Source organism: Schistocerca gregaria, chromosome 1 (genome assembly GCF_023897955.1).
Source record: "Schistocerca gregaria isolate iqSchGreg1 chromosome 1, iqSchGreg1.2, whole genome shotgun sequence".
Lineage (NCBI taxonomy): Eukaryota > Metazoa > Arthropoda > Insecta > Orthoptera > Acrididae > Schistocerca > Schistocerca gregaria.
In genome coordinates, this window is record NC_064920.1 from 1,160,421,444 (window position 1) to 1,160,440,527 (window position 19,084).

General features: G+C 40.7%; 1 protein-coding gene across 3 annotated transcripts in view; it reads left to right on the forward strand.

The window, feature by feature from the left end:
• The window catches only part of LOC126284113 (angiomotin-like protein 2), a 143,350-nt gene that overhangs the window by 115,238 nt on the left and 9,028 nt on the right, over positions 1-19,084 (forward strand). For all 3 annotated transcript variants that reach the window (XM_049982800.1, XM_049982792.1, XM_049982780.1), the window contains exon 12: positions 5,398-5,660. In XM_049982800.1, coding sequence (XP_049838757.1) covers positions 5,398-5,660 — 263 coding nt within the window. The remainder of the gene's footprint in view (positions 1-5,397; positions 5,661-19,084) is intronic.

The window sequence follows — 19,084 nt, forward strand, 5'->3', positions numbered from 1 at the left end:
TTGTGAGCACCAATCTTTCTCTTTTATGGAAATGCAGGTTATATTCATGTATGTTAATGATAATTAGTTTTATGTTAATGATAGTTAGTTAAAACTAACAAAACAAATTCAAGGGTACAGATTGCAAAACAAGAGGGGAATTAAAATTATCTTAGCGTGCTTCGTCACAAGTTCAGGAAAGCTAGGTGTGAAGGGAAGGATCCAACTTGTGAAGCAGCCATTGAAACCAAGCATGTTGGTCACATGGTGATCTACTTTGCTCTAGGCCTCAATTTAGCAGTGGCCGTTAATCCTGGTAGACAGCTGCTTGGTACCATACCTGTATAAAAAGCTGTGCAATGGTTGTAGCAGAGCTGGTGTATGACATGGCTGCTTTCATAGGTTGTGTGGCATGTGATAGGTTGGGATATGCCTGTGAAAGGATGCAAATAGGAAGTGCTGGGTGGTTGGATTGGGCAGGTCTTGCACCTGGGTCTTCTTCAGGGATATGAGCCCTGTGGCTAGAGGGTGGGGACTGATTGGGTGGGCAACGGAACACGACTTTAGGAGTAGTGGGAAGGATCTTGGGTAGAATGTCCCTCACATCAGAGCATGATAATAGATAATCAAAGCACAATGGACTAGTGCTTCATCTTTCCACACGAGTTCAGAAAAGTATCTCTTTCCCTGGGTAAAACCCAGTCCCACATCCTATTCCTTAAATGCTACTGCTGCCTTGGGGCACCATCGTCTAACCCATATCCTACCCACAGTGATCCTCCTTGTCAACCCCTCATAGTGACCAGACCCTGCCTAGATGGCTGACTGAACTTGACACATCCTCCAAAACTCTCCCGACCAACATTCCATGAAGTCCACAGCCAAAACAATCCTGTGATCCCGTTGTTAACCTTTCTGCCAAAATCTTCAGTCCTGCAGAAGTTTTAGCTCTACACCCAAATTTAACCATGTTGTACTTCTTAAAGACCTACTGTCCTCCTACCGATGTCTGTAATGGAAACACTTCTTTACCACTAATCCTTCCAATCAAGGTCATCCTAATTCCAGCATTTAACCCTGCCTCTCCCAGTCCATATTGCCATGCAACTATGATCCTTCCTCCCTCCCACATAATCACTCCCTGATCACCCTCCACGAATTCTTTACCCCAGCTTGGGCTCACCATCCTTCCCGAGAACACCAACTGTTCAGTAGAAGAAAGGACAGCCTTACATAGCCTCGAAACAGATCCCGGCTTTACCATCCCACCTGCAGACAGAGGAGTTCCACCACTATCATTGTGAATCACAGTGACTACCTGGTGCAAGGCCCCTGCCATTTATACTTCTCCTCTGAAAGGAAAGGTACACAAACAGATTTGGGGCACAGCCATGAGCACCCATATGGCACCCTTTTATGCCAACCTGCTAAAGTGCCATCTAGGGGAAACCCTCATAGCCTCCCAAAACCTCAAACCCCTTGTCTGGTTCAGGTTCATTGATATCATCTTCATGATCTGAACTCATGGATGAGGCACCCTATCCTCATTTCTTATTAACTTCAACACCTCTCCTGTCCACTTAACCTTGTCCTCCTCAACCCAGCATGCCCGATTATTGGATGTTGACTGTCTCCTCTCTGAAGGGTCCATCCACATCTCTGTCCACGTCAAATCCATCAACCACCAACATTTCAACAGCTGCATTCCCTTCCACACCAAAAAATCCCTTCCATACTGCCTGGTCACCTAGGGACAGCGTACCTGAAGTGACAAGAACTCCCTAGCCCAGTATGCTGAAGATCTCACAAAGGCCTTCACAGACAAGCACTATCCCTAAACCTAGTCTGCAAACAGATTTCCTTTGCCCTATTCCCATATACCTCTGTCCTCCCACCACCCCCAAGAACCAGGTACAAAGGAATGCCCCCTTTGTCTCCAATACCACCCCGGCCTGGAACACCTGAACCACATCTTTCGTCATGGCTTTGATCATCTATCATCATACCCTGGAAATGTGGGACATCCTACCCAAAATCCTTCCCACTCCTCCTAAAGTGGTACACCATCATACATCCAACCTCCACAATATCCTAGTCCATCCCAATGCCACTCCCAATCCCAACTCCTTGCCATAATGATCACATCCTTGTGAGATACCTAGGTGCAAGGTCTGTCCAATGCACTCACTCAGCACTTTCTATTCCAGTCGTGTCACAGATTTATCCTACCCCACCAGCGGCCGGACCACCTGTGAAAGCAGCCATGTCATTTACCAGCTCTGCTGGAATCACTGCACAACTTTTAATATTGGTATGACTACCAACCAACTGTCCACCAGGATGAACAGTCACTGTCAAAAAATGGCCAAGAGCAAAGTACATCACCCTGTGGAAAACCATGCGGCTCAATATAGCACACTTGATTTCAATGGTTGCTTCATTACCTGAGCCATCTGGATCCTTCTCTCCACCTCCAGCTTCTCTGAACTGTGCAGATGAGAGTTACTCTTACAATACATTCTCTGCTCCTGAAGTTATCCTGACCTCAACCTATGGTAACCTACTGTCCTCACACCCTCCGCCCAACATTTCCCCCTCCCACCCCCATCTTATCACCTCCTCTCTATTCACATCATGTCACCCTCACTGTGCATGACTCTGTGCCATTGTACCCCCCAATCTTTCCATTTTCCTTCTCTTCTTTCCCCCCCCCCCCCCCCCCCCCCCCCTATCTTCCTCCCTGATCACCATCCCACCCCCATCTCTCCAGCACCCATGCTCTGCTATCTCTTCCCCATCCCTACTGCACTACAGATTACTTCTTTCATTCAGTGTGCAGTTGCATTTCGGTCGGAGCTGCTGGAAATAGTAGTAATGTGGTGAGGTGTGCTTGGAAGTACGAATGTGTGTTTTCTTTTCTAATACTTTGGCTGAAAGCTAAATGTGTAACAATCCTTTCAATGTACCTATGTACATCACAACATGCTAATCTTTACAGTGAGTAACAGTCTATCCTTCTCATAATATTGCTTATGTTAATGTTTGTCATGTTGAGAACTGTGGTAAATGCTTGTACTACATATTGATGATTTTGTTATAGATGAAATGAATGAAATAAAGGATGGGGATGAAACATAATGCTGGGACTGTACAGCACTCTAGTGCACCAAAGGGGCCACAGTGTTTAATGCCTCATCCAACAAACTAATCACAGTTAATAGTATCACATGCCCTCAGCTTCCGACCCTCTGCAGAGATTTCTGGGATATAACTCTGAGCATTGTTACAAGCTCTGGCAATAAGAATTTGACGCTGCTACCTCTCTCCCACCTGTTGGGCAGACATTACTAATAAAATTTCTTCGATCACAAGAATTTGTACCATTTCACTCTTTACCAAGTGCCACTGTACTGAAATGTGACAGTGATTTCAAATATGTAAATAAATAAGTATTTGTTCCTTACATTTATACATGTGATTAGCATGAAGCTCTACAGTACTTCTTCTTTGTTCAGAACAGTTTGAAAACACTCTTAATCAGAGCTGTCCCAACTTTTATAACTGCCTGCAATGAAATACAAAATGTGATTCGGTGTGTTCCTACCAGGGAGCCAAAGACATCAACATAACATCAGCTGCTACAGTATAAGTAAAGTATGTTTCCTCTCTCTATTTTATGCTGGATGAAAATCAGTTTTCATCTGCAACCATTAGTACTTCGCAGTTGAAAGCTGGCAACATCACAGCGAACTGTCAGGGATCTTCTTCTGCACTCTCGACTATAGGGATAATGTAATTATATAGCATTAAAGATGTTCCCCTTGCATGGATGGAGTCTTACCTTAACAACAGAAGTCTGAAGGCTGCATTTAAAAAAATATAGTAGTAATAAAATCAAATTCAGAGTCGGAGACATTAAAATAGTTTCCCGTAAGATTTGGTGCTTGGCCTGCTTCTGGTCTTGATTTATATAAGTGATTTACGTATCTGTGTGAGGTATTGGAGGACTCTTCAAAAACTGTAAAGTTGGCTGAGACATAAGTATAAAATGTAACATCTGAACGGCCAAATAAATATAAGCGGGCATCGTCAGCCAAGGAGGTCTGAACTAGTTTCACCAGAGGGGGAAACAGAATGGCAGTAAGGATGTCTATAAATTTTAGTTGATTTTTTTAACATCAGCGTAAACATAGGCATATTACATTAGCAGTAAAAGTAATAAATATTGATTGCAAATATCGAGGAATAATTAAAAGGTGATCTCTTCATGATGTAGTTGCTACATTTTAGTATTCTGTTTCCTAATATTTGATTGTACAATAGACTAGAGATGGTTGAAACTTACATATACATTCAGCGATGAAAATATTATTATTATTATTATTATTATTATTATTATTGAACATTGGTGGCTGCTCTGGTTTTTAACCATGACACTGTAAACTTCCACTTGCCTGTTTCTCAATGACTGTAGTGGAAACACAGGTGGAATTATTTCCAACGAAGTTCCTGAAATTAACTTGCGTAAACAACTTGCAGATGTATAAAATTTTTGCAAGTTTTTGTTCTAACATAAACCCCTCAACAAGTGCAGTTACTTGTGTAAGTTACTTGCTAGTGGATACCTGCCTTAACAAGTCACTAGGGACTATGAACTCCTTGTATAAAATCACATAGTTAAGGGTGATGATCATTAACGGGACATTTTTCAGTAAAAATAGACTTACCCTACATTTTTAAAAATTCACAGTGTAATGCTCACAAAAATATTTGATTTGGGAATGACCAAAAACAATGATGTCTGTCACATTTAGATCCCAAATAAAGTTCATGGGGTTTAATTTCCACCCCACATGACCACACTATTGCAGAAAAATTATCAAATGTAGCTAGTGGTTCACTGGCAGCATGGCAGTTCACCACTCAATTGTCAGACTACTATTTAAGAGAATATTCACACATTCTTTTCTTGTTCTCAATGTGTCTCTTTGTATCTGACAGTGGTTTATGTATATGAAAAATGCCAATACTTGCTTTGTTTTAGATTCCATGTGAAACTTTTAGGTCTCCTTGTAACTTTTTTGATGTGATCTTTCACTTGTTGGTCATGTTTAATATACTATATTATTCAAAACAATATTGGGGTTATAACCACTTTATTTGTTTGTAATATGTGGATTGGGCCATTTGCCCTCCACTCATTGGAAGCTTCAACATAATTTTTGTTTAGGAATGTGTCCTTTGTTTTGATTTATAAATAAGTGGTGTCAAAACATATTGCTTGATTAGAAGAATGTTCTGTGTGCAAACCACATTTATTAGTAAACTAAAAACTTCGGTTTTGTAATATCTGAATTTTATGCTTCTGTAGATGAGGTTTGCTATTGTCCTTACACAGTGCGCATATTTATTTTACAGACCCTGTGTCTACAACCAGTGTTTTCTCCACTGTCAGTGGAGCAAGCTGTAGTACTGGCATCAGTTCGTACACAGGGAGCTGTAGTGACTCTGCTGGAAGCAAGCTGAGCTCTTACCATCGCCCTCTGACTTCAAGTTATGCTGCAACTCGTACAAAGTACGGCAGTGTTGCAGCAAATAAGAGTTTTGATGAAACAAACAAGTCACTTGATGACCAGCTTAAAGAGTTAGATTCCCAGCTGGATTCTCAACTCCTCAGTAAGGTAGGAAGCCCACCTTTTTGGGCACATACTGCACATAACGAAGCTTTACCTAAGAGCAAAAGTTTGACTTGAAACAGCCAATTGCAAACATGGTGTTTTATTTAGGTGAGAAATTTGCAGTTGGTCGTGCATAAAAGTTAGCTACAGGATTGTTGTAATCATCATTAATTTAGGATGTACAGTGGTAAAAAGTGTGTAACGTAGCACTTGTCTCTCCAAGCAAATATAAGCTAAAAACATATCAGTTTAATATGAGAAAACAGTAAAAAACTTATTGTAATTTGACTGCTTGGGTATAACAAAATAAGTCCTCAAGAGTCTTCACTCATTGTATCAATATTGAGGTTCTGCTGGAAATACCAGAATGGCTGGCCATCATTAGCCTTCAGTAGGCAGAATTCAGAGTTCTTGTTCATAGAAACACACAAAGAGGGAGGGGGGGGGGGGGGATGATAATCATAGCTTTCGAAACTAAATGTTTGTTCCTCACGGAGGAAAGATAATCTGCTGGAGAAGATGAGAAAGAGGAAGGGTGCAGGTTACTCAGAACCTTGATCAAGAGGCACCAAGCTCTGATTAATCCCCGTCCCCAACTTTTGTTCACCTGGTATTCCTGATTCTCTCTCTGAGTAAGGGACATCTAGTTCCAAGAGATAGGCCTGCTATTTTCTGTCCGCAGTAGTAGGAATTTCACTAGATGGTGATAAGTAGTAGCCAATTATTCTCTCTCCTTGTAATTTTAATTTTTTTCCACATTTGAATTTTCTGTGTGATACAAAAAACAATGCATATTCTTTATCCAGTTTAGGTACTCATAATGCAGGTCAATAGGGAACACTTGGCACCTCCTGCTGACTAGGCACAGACCTTATATTCATTACAGAAGTATCAAGAATTTATCGCAGTGACTGTCTGCGACACTACTAAATTGCAGATTTAACATTGTTGATTGTGACAGGAAATGCAGAGAGTTTATCAGTGCTTTTTGGTTGTCACGTCGTACACAAGAAATTTTGCTGACTCCTTGGTAAGGCAGTGGTTTCCATGACCTTATGATGTCAAAATGGTTGCAAAGGTTTCCAGAACAGTACTGAAATAGTCATCTATCTTTCCTCTGTTGCTCCCTCGTACAGCCCTTACCAAGTTTCGTATACAACTTGACAACCAAAAAGCCCAAGAGACTGCTAAAGTCACTGCATTTCCTGTCACAGTTGGCAGTGCGGAATCTGCAGTTTAATAGTGTCAGACAGTCATTGCTGCAAATGTGTGATACTTCTGTAATAAATAAAAAGTCTGTGCCCATTTTTCAGGAGGTGCCAAGTGCCTCTTAAACTCACATTGTGGATGCCTTTGCTGGAAAATGAATATGGTATTACTTTTTATGTTGTTTTGGTGTTTAGTCCAAAGACTGGTTTGCTGTAGCTCTCCGTGCTACTCTATCTTGTGCAAGCCTCATCATCTCTGAATAACTGCTGCAACCTACATCCTTCTGAATCTGCCTATTGTATTGATCTCTTGGTCTCCCTTTATGATCTTTATCCCCCCAACACTCTCTCTCACTCTCTCTCTCTCTCTCTCTCTCTCTCTCTCTCTCTCTCTCTCTCTCTCTCTCTCTCTCTCTCTCTCTCTCTTTTTTTTAGGTCAGGTGAATATGGAATGGGGAAAAAGGACGAAAGAGGAAGCTGTCTGGTAGTGTTTTGCACAGAACATAACTTTAAGAATTGTGAAAGAACGTTGTATATGTGGAAGACAAATGTAGACAGTAGAAGATTTCACACTGATTATGTTGTGTTAAGACAGATTTCGGAACCACATCTTTTTAAATTGCAAGACTTTTATGGAGCTCTCCATGCTACTCTATCCTGCGCAAGCTTCTTCATCTCCCAGTACCTACTGCAGCTGACAACTTTCTGAATCTGCTTAGTGTATTCATCTCTTGGCCTCCCTCTATGACCTTTACCCTCTACAGTGCCCTCGAATACTAAATTTGTGATCCCTTGATGCCTCAGAATGTGCCCTACCAACTGATCCCTTCTTCTGGTCAAGTTGTGCCACAAATTTCTCTTCTCCCCAAATTCTATTCAATACTTCATCATTTGTTATGTGATCTATCCATCTAATCTTCAGCATTCTTCTGTAGCACCACATTTCGAAAGCTTCTATTCTCTTCTTGTCCAAACTATTTATTGTCCATGTTTCACTTCCTTACATGGCTACACTCCAAACAAATACTTTCAGAAAACACTTACTGACAATTAAATCTATACTCAATGTTAACAAGTTTCTCTTCTTCAGAAATGCTTTCCTTGCCATTGCCAGTATACATTTTATATCCTCTCTAATTTGACCATCATCAGTTATTTTGCTTCCCAAATTGCAAAACGGACCTCCTGCTTTGTGTCTCATTTCCTAATCTAATTAGCTCAGCATCACCTGACTTAATTCGACTTCATTCCATTATCCTCATTTCGCTTTTGTTGATGTTCATCTTATATCCTCCTTTCAAGACATCATCCATTATGTTCAGCTGCTCTTCCAGATCCTTTACTGTCTCAGACAGAATCACAATGTCAGTGGCAAACCTTGAAGTTTTTATTTCTTCTCCATGAATATTAATTCCTACTCTGAATTTTTCTTTTGTTTCCTTTACTGCTTATTCAATCTACAGATTGAGTAACATTGGAAATCGGCTACAACCCTGTCTCACTCTCTTCCCAACCACTGCTTCCCTTTCATGCCCCTCGACACTTAACTGTCATCTGGTATCTGTACAAATTGTAAATAGCTTTTCGCTTCCTGTACTTGATTCCCGCCACCTTCAGAATTTGAGTGTGTTCCAGTCAACATCGTCAAAAGTTTTCTCTATGTCTACAAATGCTAGAAATGTAGGTTTGCCCTTCCTTAATCTATCTTCTAAGATAATCCATAGAGACAGTATTGCTTCACATACTTCGAACTGATGGTCCCCAAGGTCTGCTTCTACCAGTTTTTCCTTTCGCCTATAAAGAATTCTTGTTAGTATTTTGCAGCCGTGAGTTATTAAACTGAAAGAGTAATTTTCACATCTTGAGCACCTGCTTTCTTTGGGATTGGAATTTTTACATTCTTCTTGAAGGCTGTGATTGTATTTCGATTGTCTTGTACATCTAGCTCACAAGATGGTACAGTTTTTTTCATCTCTGGCTCTCCCAAGGCTGGTATAGTTTTGTCATGGCTGGCTCTACCAAAGCTATCGGTAGTTCTAATGGAATGTTGTCTACTCATGCGGCCTTGTTTTGACTTAGGTCTTCCAGTTCTCTATCAAATTCTTCATGCAGTAGCATCTCTCACATCTTCATTTACGTCCTTTTCTGTTTCCATAATTAAGGGCAACTCAAGCATATCGCCCTTGTATACATTCTCTATGTACTCCTTCCACCTTTCTGCTTTCTCTACTTTGCTTAGAACTGGTTTTCCATCTGAGCTCTTGAGTGATTCATATAGGTGGTTCTCATCTGCAAAGGTGTCTGAAATTTTCCTGTAGGCAGTACTTAGCTTACCTGTAGTGATCCAAGCCTCTACATCCTTACATTTGTCGTCTAGCCGTCCCTGCGTAGCCATTTTGCACTTTCTGTGGATATCATTTTTGAGACACTTGTATTCCTTTTTGTCTGCTTCATTTACTGTATTTTTTATATTTTCGCCCTTCATCAATTAAATTCAGTATCTCATCGGTTACCCAAGGATTTATGCTAGCCGTCATCTTTTTATTTACTTGATCTCCTGATTCCTTCATTATTTCAGCTCTCAAAGCTACCCATTCTTCGTCTGCTGTAATTCTTTCCCCATTCTTGTCAATCATTCTCTAATGCTCTCTCTGAAACTATCTGGTTCTTTCAGTTTATCCAGGTTTCATCTCCTTAAATACCCACCTTTTTGCAGTTTCTTCAGTTTTAATCTACAGTTCATCATCAATAGACTGTGATCAGAGTCCACATCTGCCCCTTAAAATGTCTTGAAATTTAAAACATGGTTTCTAAATCTCTGTCTTACCATTGTATAATCTATCTGAAATATTCCAGTGTCTCCAGGCCTCTTACCCCTACAAATTTTCTTTCATGATTCCTAAACTAAGTGTTAGCTACGATTAAGTTATGCTCTGTGCAAAATTCTTCCAGACAGCTTCCTCTTTCATTCCTTACACCCATTCCGTGTTCACCTACTACTTTGCCTTCTCTTTCTTTTCCTACTATTGAATTTGTCCTCCATGACTATTAAATTTTCGTCCCCCTTCACTATCTGAATAATATCTTTTATCGCATCATACATTTCTTCAATCTCTCCATCAGCGGAGCTAGTTGGCATATAAACTTGTACTATTGTGCTAAGTGTGGGCATCGTGTCAATCTTGGCTACAATAATGCGTTCACTGTGCTGTTCATAGTAGCTTACCCGTGCTCGTATTTTTTCTTCATGATTAAACCTACTCCTGCGTTACCCCTATTTGATTTTGTATTTGTAACCCTGTATTCACCTTACCAGAAGTCTTGTTCCTCCTGCCCACCGAACTTCACTAATTCCCACTATATCTAACTTTAAACTATCCATTTCCCTTTTTAAATTTTCTAACCTACCTGTCCGATTAAGGGATCTGACATTCGACACTCCGATCTGTAGAACACCAGTTTTCTTTCTCCTGATAACAAAATCCTCCTGAGAAGTCCCCGCCAGAGATCTGAATGGGGAACTATTTTACCTCCGGAATATTTTACCCAAGAAGAAACCATCATCATTTAACCATACAGTAAAGCTGCATGCTCTCAGGAAAAATTACAGCTGTAGTTCCCCCTTGCTGTCAGCTGTTCACACTATCAGCACAGCACAGCAAGGCCAGATCAGTCAACCATTCAAACTGTTGCCCTGCAACTACTGAAAAGGCTGCTGCCTCTGTTCAGGAATCATACGTGTGTGTGTCCTCTCAACAGATACCACTCTGTTGTGGTTTCATCTACAGTACGGCAGAATGGCTTTCTGTATCGCTGAGGCATGCAAGCCTCCCCACCAATGGCAAGGTCCATGGTTTGGGGGAGTAGGCAATAGACTCTGAATTTAAGAATTTTAGTTCATGAAAGGAGAAAATATAAAAGTGGAGCAAATTAAGCTGGCAAAAGGAACTGCAAACATTTGATAGGAACTGCAAAATGATAAGCAGGAATGGCTAGAGGACAAATGTAAGGATTTAGAAGCTTATATCACTATGGGATAGATCAATACCGCCTGCAGGAAAATTAGAGACATATGGAGGAAATAGAAGCTTCTGTATAACTATAAAGAGCTCAGATGGAAAACCATTCCTAAGCAAAGAATGGAAAGCTGAAACGTGGAAGGAGTGTATAGAAGGTCTATTCAAGGGGGACTAACTTGAAGGCAATGTTATAGAACTGAAGATAAGATAGCAAATATGATATTGTGAGAAGAATTTGATAGAGAGCAGTCAAAGACATAAGTCGAAACTAAGCCCCAGTAGTAGAATACATTCCATAAGAACTACTGATAGCCTTTGGAGAGCCAGCCAAGACAAAAATCTTCAATCTGGCGTGCCAGGTGTATGACATAGGCAAAATACCCTCAGACTTCAAGAAGAATATAATAATTCCAATTCTAAAAAAGCAGGTGCTGACAACTGTGAATATTACTGAACTAACAGTTTAATAAGTCACAGTTGCAGAATACTAACACAAATTCTTTCCAGAACAATGGAAAAACTGGCAGAAGCAGACTTCAGGTAAGATCAGGTTGTATTCTGGAGAAATGTAGGAACATGTGAGGCAAAACTGACCCTACAACTTCTCTTAGAAGATAGGTTAAGCAAAGGCAAAAATATGATTATAGTGAATGTTGAGAAAGCTGTTGGAATATTCTGTTTTAAATTCCAAAGGTGGCATGGAGAAAATACAAGTAGCAAAAGGCTCTTAACAACTTGTACAGAAACCAGACGACAGTGATAAGAGTCAAACAGCATGAAGGGGAAGCAATGCTTGAGAAGGAAGTGAGGCAGAGCTGTAGCCTATCTCTAACATTATTCAATGTGTGCATTGAGCAAGCAGTAAAGGAAGCCAAAGAAAAATTTGGAATGAAAGTCCAAGGGGATCAATATATACTTCGAGGTTTGCCGGTGACAACATAACTCTGTCAGAGACAGCAAAGGACTTCTAAGAGCAGTTGAACGGAATGGACAAGGCCTTTAAAGAAGGATATAAGGTGAATAACAAGAAGGCAAAACAAAGATAATGGAATGTATTGGAATTAAATCAGGTGGTGCTGAGGGAATTAGATTAGGAAATGACACACTTAAAGTAGTAATGAGTTTTGCTATTTGTGCAGCAAAATAACTGATGATGGATGAAGTAGAGATGATCTAAAATGGAGACTGACAATTTAAATGTTTCTGAAGAAGACAAGTTTGTCAACACTGAATATACAGGATGAAAAGTGTTTAAACCGACAAACTGTGGGAGGTTGTAGGGGACATCAAAACAAATATTTTTCCCGGTGGAGGCCGTATTAAGCTCTTCAGTTGTTAGAAGGCGTATTACACTCTTCAGTGGTAGACAACTGCTGTCCACCAGTGTAATAGGGCATTGTCTCTGTTTACTAATAGAGAGATACGCCGGGAGTGAGTACACTGATAGGGTTGGTGCGTACTACGTAGCACACCACAACGGACTAGCTGCACAGTGGGTTTATCAACAACAATATCCTAATCACCGTATCCCGCATCACACGACCATAGCTGCTGTGTAACAACGCCGGCATGAGACTGGGTCATTTAGCAGATTACCTGGCCAGGGACACCGTCACACGGTAAGAACGCTGCAATTTGAGGAAGCTGTCTTGCAGCATGTGGAGCGGGATCCTTCAATCAGCACTCGTGCAATTGCACGTAACATAGGGAAACATAGGGATGAATCAGACGAATGTAAGAACAGTCATTTGAGAGCAATTGTTACATCTATTTCACCTACAGCGTGTCCACAACCTGGAACCAGTTGATTATCCACCAGAGCACAGTTTTTGCAGTGGTACCTGGAACAGTGTGAAATGCTTCCTACATTTCCATCCTCTGTGTTGTTTACCGATGAAGTAACATTCAGACATGATGGAGTCTTCAACTTGCACAATTCACATGTTTGGAGTGAGGATAACCCACATGCCACTGTTACTTGCGCTCATCAAGAGCCATTCTTCGTTAACGTGTGGGCCGGTGTTGTTGGGGACTGTCTAATTGGGCCGTATCTGCTATCTAGGCCATTAAATGGCAGGCACTATTACAATTTTCTCGTGCATTGCCAGAATTGCTGGAAGACGTCCCCCTCCCTACAAGACAATGCATGTGGTTCCAACATGACGGGGCGCCTTCACATTTCAGTCGTGTGCGTCAATTCCTGGACCAACGGTTCCCGGAAACGTGTATTGGCAGAGGTGGTCCTGTAGCATGGGCTGCTTGATCCCCAGATATGTCCCCTCTGGACTTTTTTGTGTGGGAGAGATGCGCAACCTTGTTTACGCAACTCTTGTTGCTTCAGAAGAGGATCTGGTTGCCTGTATAGTAGCAGCAGCAGGAACATACTCTTGGGCTTTTTGCCTGTGTCATACAGCGAAAGCTAGTAATTCTGTGTGTGTGTGTGTGTGTGTGTTTTGTTCATGTGCCTGTCTGCCAGCGCTTTCCCGCTTGGTAAGTCTTGGAATCTTTGTTTTTAATTTATTAAATAATTATATGATCAGACGGTGTATCCTTTGTCTACGTGTCAATGAAGGCATTTTTAAAAACCTACTGTAATTGAAATTGGGTTGTGTTAATGTGTTGTCTCTTGGTCATAAAAGAATGGAAAAGTGTTTGTTGGTTTAATTAATTCGCCGTCAGAGAAATCTTCCTCTACCAGTTTAAATACTCCTCATAGGAAAAAATGACAGTAGTGAAAAATATTTGTTTTGATGTCCCCTACAACCTCCCAGAGGTTTTCGGTGTAAATACTTTTCACCCTGTAGATTTAAGTATAGGGAAGTCTTTTATGAAAATATTTGGGTGGAGCTTAGCCATGTATGGCAGTGAAACATGGACGATAAACAGTTTAGACGAGAAGAGAAGCACTTGAAATATGGTGCTACAGAAGAATACTGAAATCAGTTGGTTGAATCATGTAACAAATGAGGAGATACTGAATAGAATTGTATAACACAACCTAACTAGAAGGAGGTATTGGTTGGTAGGACACATTGTGAGACATCAAGGGATCCGTAGTACTGGAAGGAAGAATGGGAAATTGTAGAGGGAGACGAGAGATGAGTACAATAAGTGGATTCAGAAGGTTGTATGTGCAGTTGTTGTTTGGAGATGAAAAGGCTTACAGAGGATAGAGTTACATAGAGAGCTGCATCAAAGCTACATTTAAAAAAATTCCATATTCATTTACATGATATGGAGTAAGAAGGTTCACATGACCCCTCCTGCAAAGTGGTCACAGACCTTTTATTCATTTCGAAAGTATCATGAATTTATAGCAGTGACTGTCTTCCACACTACTAAAGTGTTGGTGACTGCGACAAAAATTACAGTGACTTGCCATAACTGTACTCAATCTTTCCTCTGTCACTCCCTCATACAGCCACTACCAAGCTGCAGAAATGGATCGGTTCAGCACCCTGATGTGAACATTCCTCGCACAACATGCTAAGGGGGTAATTAGCAATTGATTTGGATACAATAAGTTCTTGAGGGGCTACACGTTTTTCAGACCAACTGAATCAGTTATATTGAAAATGACAATTTTAAAATCTTACCTCCACTCAGATTTTTGCAGACACCCATGTTTTTCGGTGACATCACACACTAGATGCTTGAACTGAGACCATTTTCAGATCCACTCTGAAAAGCTACTGTAGTTCAGGTATGGTAATGTCAATAGATTTATCCAGTTTCTATGCACTAAAAACATTATGTTGTTGAGTCCAGAGTTCCAGCATTTCACATGTAAAAAGTGATCTTAAATACTCAGGTGGGTGAACTGGAAACTACACAACACAAATGTAATAAGTCACCACACTCCTTGACAACTCAATATCTTCTAGGTCATCCAGTAGGTTTATTGGAGCACAAATCTCTTCCTGTTGCAACACATCGACAGCTGTTTCTGGACTGACACAAAAATTGTTCTCATTTGTTAGAAATTTTTCACCACCACCACCACCAACAACAACAACAACAACAACAAGAATTAGAAATCACTTTCTTGAGGAGTATTAAAATTTTTAATGTCATCAGGTCGTAATGAAACATAAATGAAAATGGTGGGAAGTATCCAGATAACCACCAACACCAACCTATCCGAACTCCGGAGATGGGAACTCGCCCTTCAGTATATCCTCTCTTCTCGATATCCGCCAAGCCTCAACCTCCGCTAATTTCAAGTTGCCGCCGCTCATACCTCACCTGTCTTTCAACAACTTCTTTGCCTCTGTACTTCGGCCTCGACTGACATCTCTGCCCTTACTCTTTGCCTTTAAATATGTCTGCTTGTGTCTGTGTATGTGCGGATGGATATGTGTGTGTGTGTGTGTGTGCGCGAGTGTACACCTGTCCTTTTTTTCCCCTAAGGGAAGTCTTTCCGCTCCCGGGATTGGAATGACTCCTTACCCTCTCCCTTAAAACCCACATCCTTTCGTCTTTCCCTCTCCTTCCTGAAGAAGCAACCATCGGTTGCAAAAGCTAGTAATTCTGTGTGTGTGTTTGTGTGTTTTGTTCATGTGCCTGTCTGCCAGCGCTTTCCCGCTTGGTAAGTCTTGGAATCTTTGTTTTTAATTTATTAAATAATTATATGCATTATTAAAGTTTCTAATTTCCAAACATAATGGCATATGTACCTACTGTGATATTAAGAGGACATTTAAATTAAAATGTTCTGCACAAGTCTAATAAACAGTTATACTCAAGTCCCTTGTCATTTCATGTAATCTAATTCTCCTTCATACAATTTATAACAAGAGTTGTAGCAATCAGTAGTGGTGCTATTGACAACATACCTTAACAGATCTTTCCCCTCCCCCCATGAACCACGGACCTGGGCGTTGGTGGGGAGGCTTGCGTGCCTCAATGATACAGATAGCTGTACCATAGGTGCAACCACAATGGAGGGGTATCTGTTGAGAGGCCAGACAAACATGTGGTTCCTGAAGAGGGGCAGCAGTCTTTTCAGTAGTTGCAAGGGCAACAGTCTGGGTGATTGACTGATCTGGCCTTGTGACAATAACCAAAACGGCCTTGCTGTGCTGGTACTGCGAATGGCTGAAAGCAAGGGGAAACTACAGCCGCAATTTTTCCCGAGGGCATGCAGCTTTACTTTATGATTAAATGATTATGGCGTCCTCTTGGGTAAAATATTACGGAGGTAAAATAGTCCCCCATTCGGATCTCCGGGTGGTGACTACTCAAGAGGATGTCGTTATCAGGAGAAAGGAAACTGGCGTTCTACGGATCGGAGCATGGAATGTCAGATCCCTTAATCGGACAGGTAGGTTAGAAAATTTAAAAAGGGAAATGGATAGGTTAAAGTTATATATAGTGGGAATTAGGGAAGTTTGGTGGCAGGAGGAAGAAGACTTGTGGTCAGGTGACTATAGGGATATAAACACAAAATCAAATAGGGGTAATGCAGGAGTAGGTTTAATAATGAATAGGAATGCGGGTAAGCTGCTACAAGCAGCATAGTGAACGCATTATTGTGGCCAAGATAGACACGAAGCCCACACCTACTACAGTAGTACAAGTTTATAAGACAACTAGCTCTGCAGCTGATGAAGAAATTGATGAAATGTATGAGGAGATAAAAGAAATTATTCAAATAGTGAAGGGAGACGAAAATTTAATAGTCATGGGTGACGGGAATTCAAGTGTAGGAAAAGGGAGAGAAGAAAACATAGTAGGTGAATATGGATTGGGGCTAAAAAATGAAAGAGGAAGCTGTCTGGTAGAATTTTGCACAGAGCATAACTTAATCCTAGCTAACACTTGGTTCAAGAATCGTAAAAGAAGGTTGTATACATGGAAGAATCCTGGAGATACTAAAAGGTATCAGATAGATTATATAATGGTAAGACAGAGATTTAGGAACCAGGTTTTAAATTGTAAAGCATTTCCAGGGGCACATGTGGACTCTGACCACAATCTATTGGTTATGAACTGTAGATTAAAACTGAAGAAACTGCAAAAAGGTGGGAATTTAAGGAGATAGGACCTGGATAAACTGAAAGAACCAGAGGTTGTACAGATTTGTAGGGCGAGCACAAGGGAACAACTGACAGGAATGGGGGAAAGAAATACAGTAGAAGAAGAGTGGGTTACTTTGAGGGATGAAATAGTGAAGGCAGCAGAGGATCAAATAGGTAAAAAGATGAGAGCTAGTAGAAACCCTTGGGTAACAGAAGAAATATTGAATTTAATTGATGAAAGGAGAAAGTATAATAAGGCAGTAAATGAAACAGGCAAAAAGGAATACAAATGTCTCAAACATGAGATCGAGAGGAAGTGCAAAATGGCTAAGCAGGGATGGCTAGAGGAGAAATGTAAGGATGTAGAGGCTTATCTCACTAGGGGTAAGATAGATACTGCCTACAGGAAAATTAAAGAGACCTTGGGAGAAAGGAGAACCACTTGCATGAATATCAAGAGCTTTGATGGAAACCCAGTTCTAAGCAAAGAAGGGAAAGCAGAAAGATGGAAGGATTATATAGAGGGACTACACAAGGGCGATGTACTTGAGGACAGTATTATGGAAATGGAAATGGAAATGGAAGAGGATGTAGATGAAGATGAAATGGGAGATATGATACTGCGTGAAGAGTTTGACGGGGCACTGAAAGACCTGAGTCAAAACAAGGCCCCCGGAGTAGACAACATTCCATTGTAACTACTGACGGCCTTGGGAGAGCCAGTCCTGACAAAACTCTACCATCTGGTGAGCAAGATATATGAGACAGGCGAAATACCCTCAGACTTCAAGAAGAATATAGTAATTCCATTTCCAAAGAAAGCAGGTGTTGACAGATGTGAAAATTACCGAACGATCAGTTTGGATTCCGTAGAAATTTTGGAACACGTGAGGCAATACTGACTCTACGACTTATCTTGGAAGAAAGAATAAGGAAAGGCAAACCTACATTTCTAGCATTTGTAGACTTAGAGAAAGCTTTTGACAATATTGATCGGAATACTCTTTCAAATTCTGAAGGTGGCAGGGGTAAAATACAGGGAGCGAAAGGCTATTTACAATTTGTACAGAAAGCAGATGGCAGTTATAAGAGTCGAGGGACATGAAAGGGAAGCAGTGGTTGGGAAGGGAGTAAGACAGGGTTGTAGCCTATCAGCGATGTTATTCAATCTGTATATCGAGCAAGCAGTAAAGGAAATGAAAGAAAAGTTCGCAGTAGGAATTAAAATCCATAGAGAAGAAATAAAAATTTGAGGTTTGCCGATGACATTGTAATTCTGTCAGAGACAGCAAAGGACTTGGAAGAGCAGTTGAACGGAATGGATAGTGTCTTGAGGGGAGTATATAAGATGAACATCAACAAAAGCAAAATGGGGATAATGGAATGTAGTCGAATTAAGTCGGGTGATACAGAGGGAATTAGATTAGGAAATGAGACACTTACAGTTGTAAAGGAGATTTGCTATTTGGTGAGCAAAATAACTGATGATAGTCGAAGTAGAGAGGATATAAAATGCAGACTGGGAGTGGCAAGGAAAGCGTTTCTGAAGAAGAGAAATTTGTTAACATCGAGTATAGATTTAAGTGTCAGGAAGTCATTTTTGAAATTATTTGTATGGAGTGTAGCCATGTATGGAAGTGAAACATGGACGATAAATAGTTTGGACAAGAAGAAAATAGAAGCTTTCAAAATGTGGTGCTACAGAAGAATGCTGAAGATTAGATGGGTAGATCACATAACTAATGAGGAAGTATTGTATAGGATTGGGGCACAACTTGACTAGAAGAAGGGATCGGTTGGTAGGACATGTTCTGAGACATCGAGGGATCACCAATTTACTATTGGAGGGCAGTGTGGAGGATAAAAATCGTAGAGGGAGACCAAGAGGTGAATACACTAAGCAGATTCAGAAGGATGTAAGCTGCAGTAGGTACTGGGAGATGAAGAAGCTTTCACAGGGAAGAGTAGCCTGGAGAGCTGCTTTAAACCAGTCTCAGGACTGAGGACCACAACAACAACAACACCCAACAACAACAACAACCACCTTAACAGGTAACAGAAAAATATTGCAAATGGTGGTTTGAGAAGTGTTACTTTAAACGTAAATTTCATTCGACGCAGGATGAATTATACTATGTGATCAATAGTATCCAGACACCCCCAAAAACATGTTTTTCATA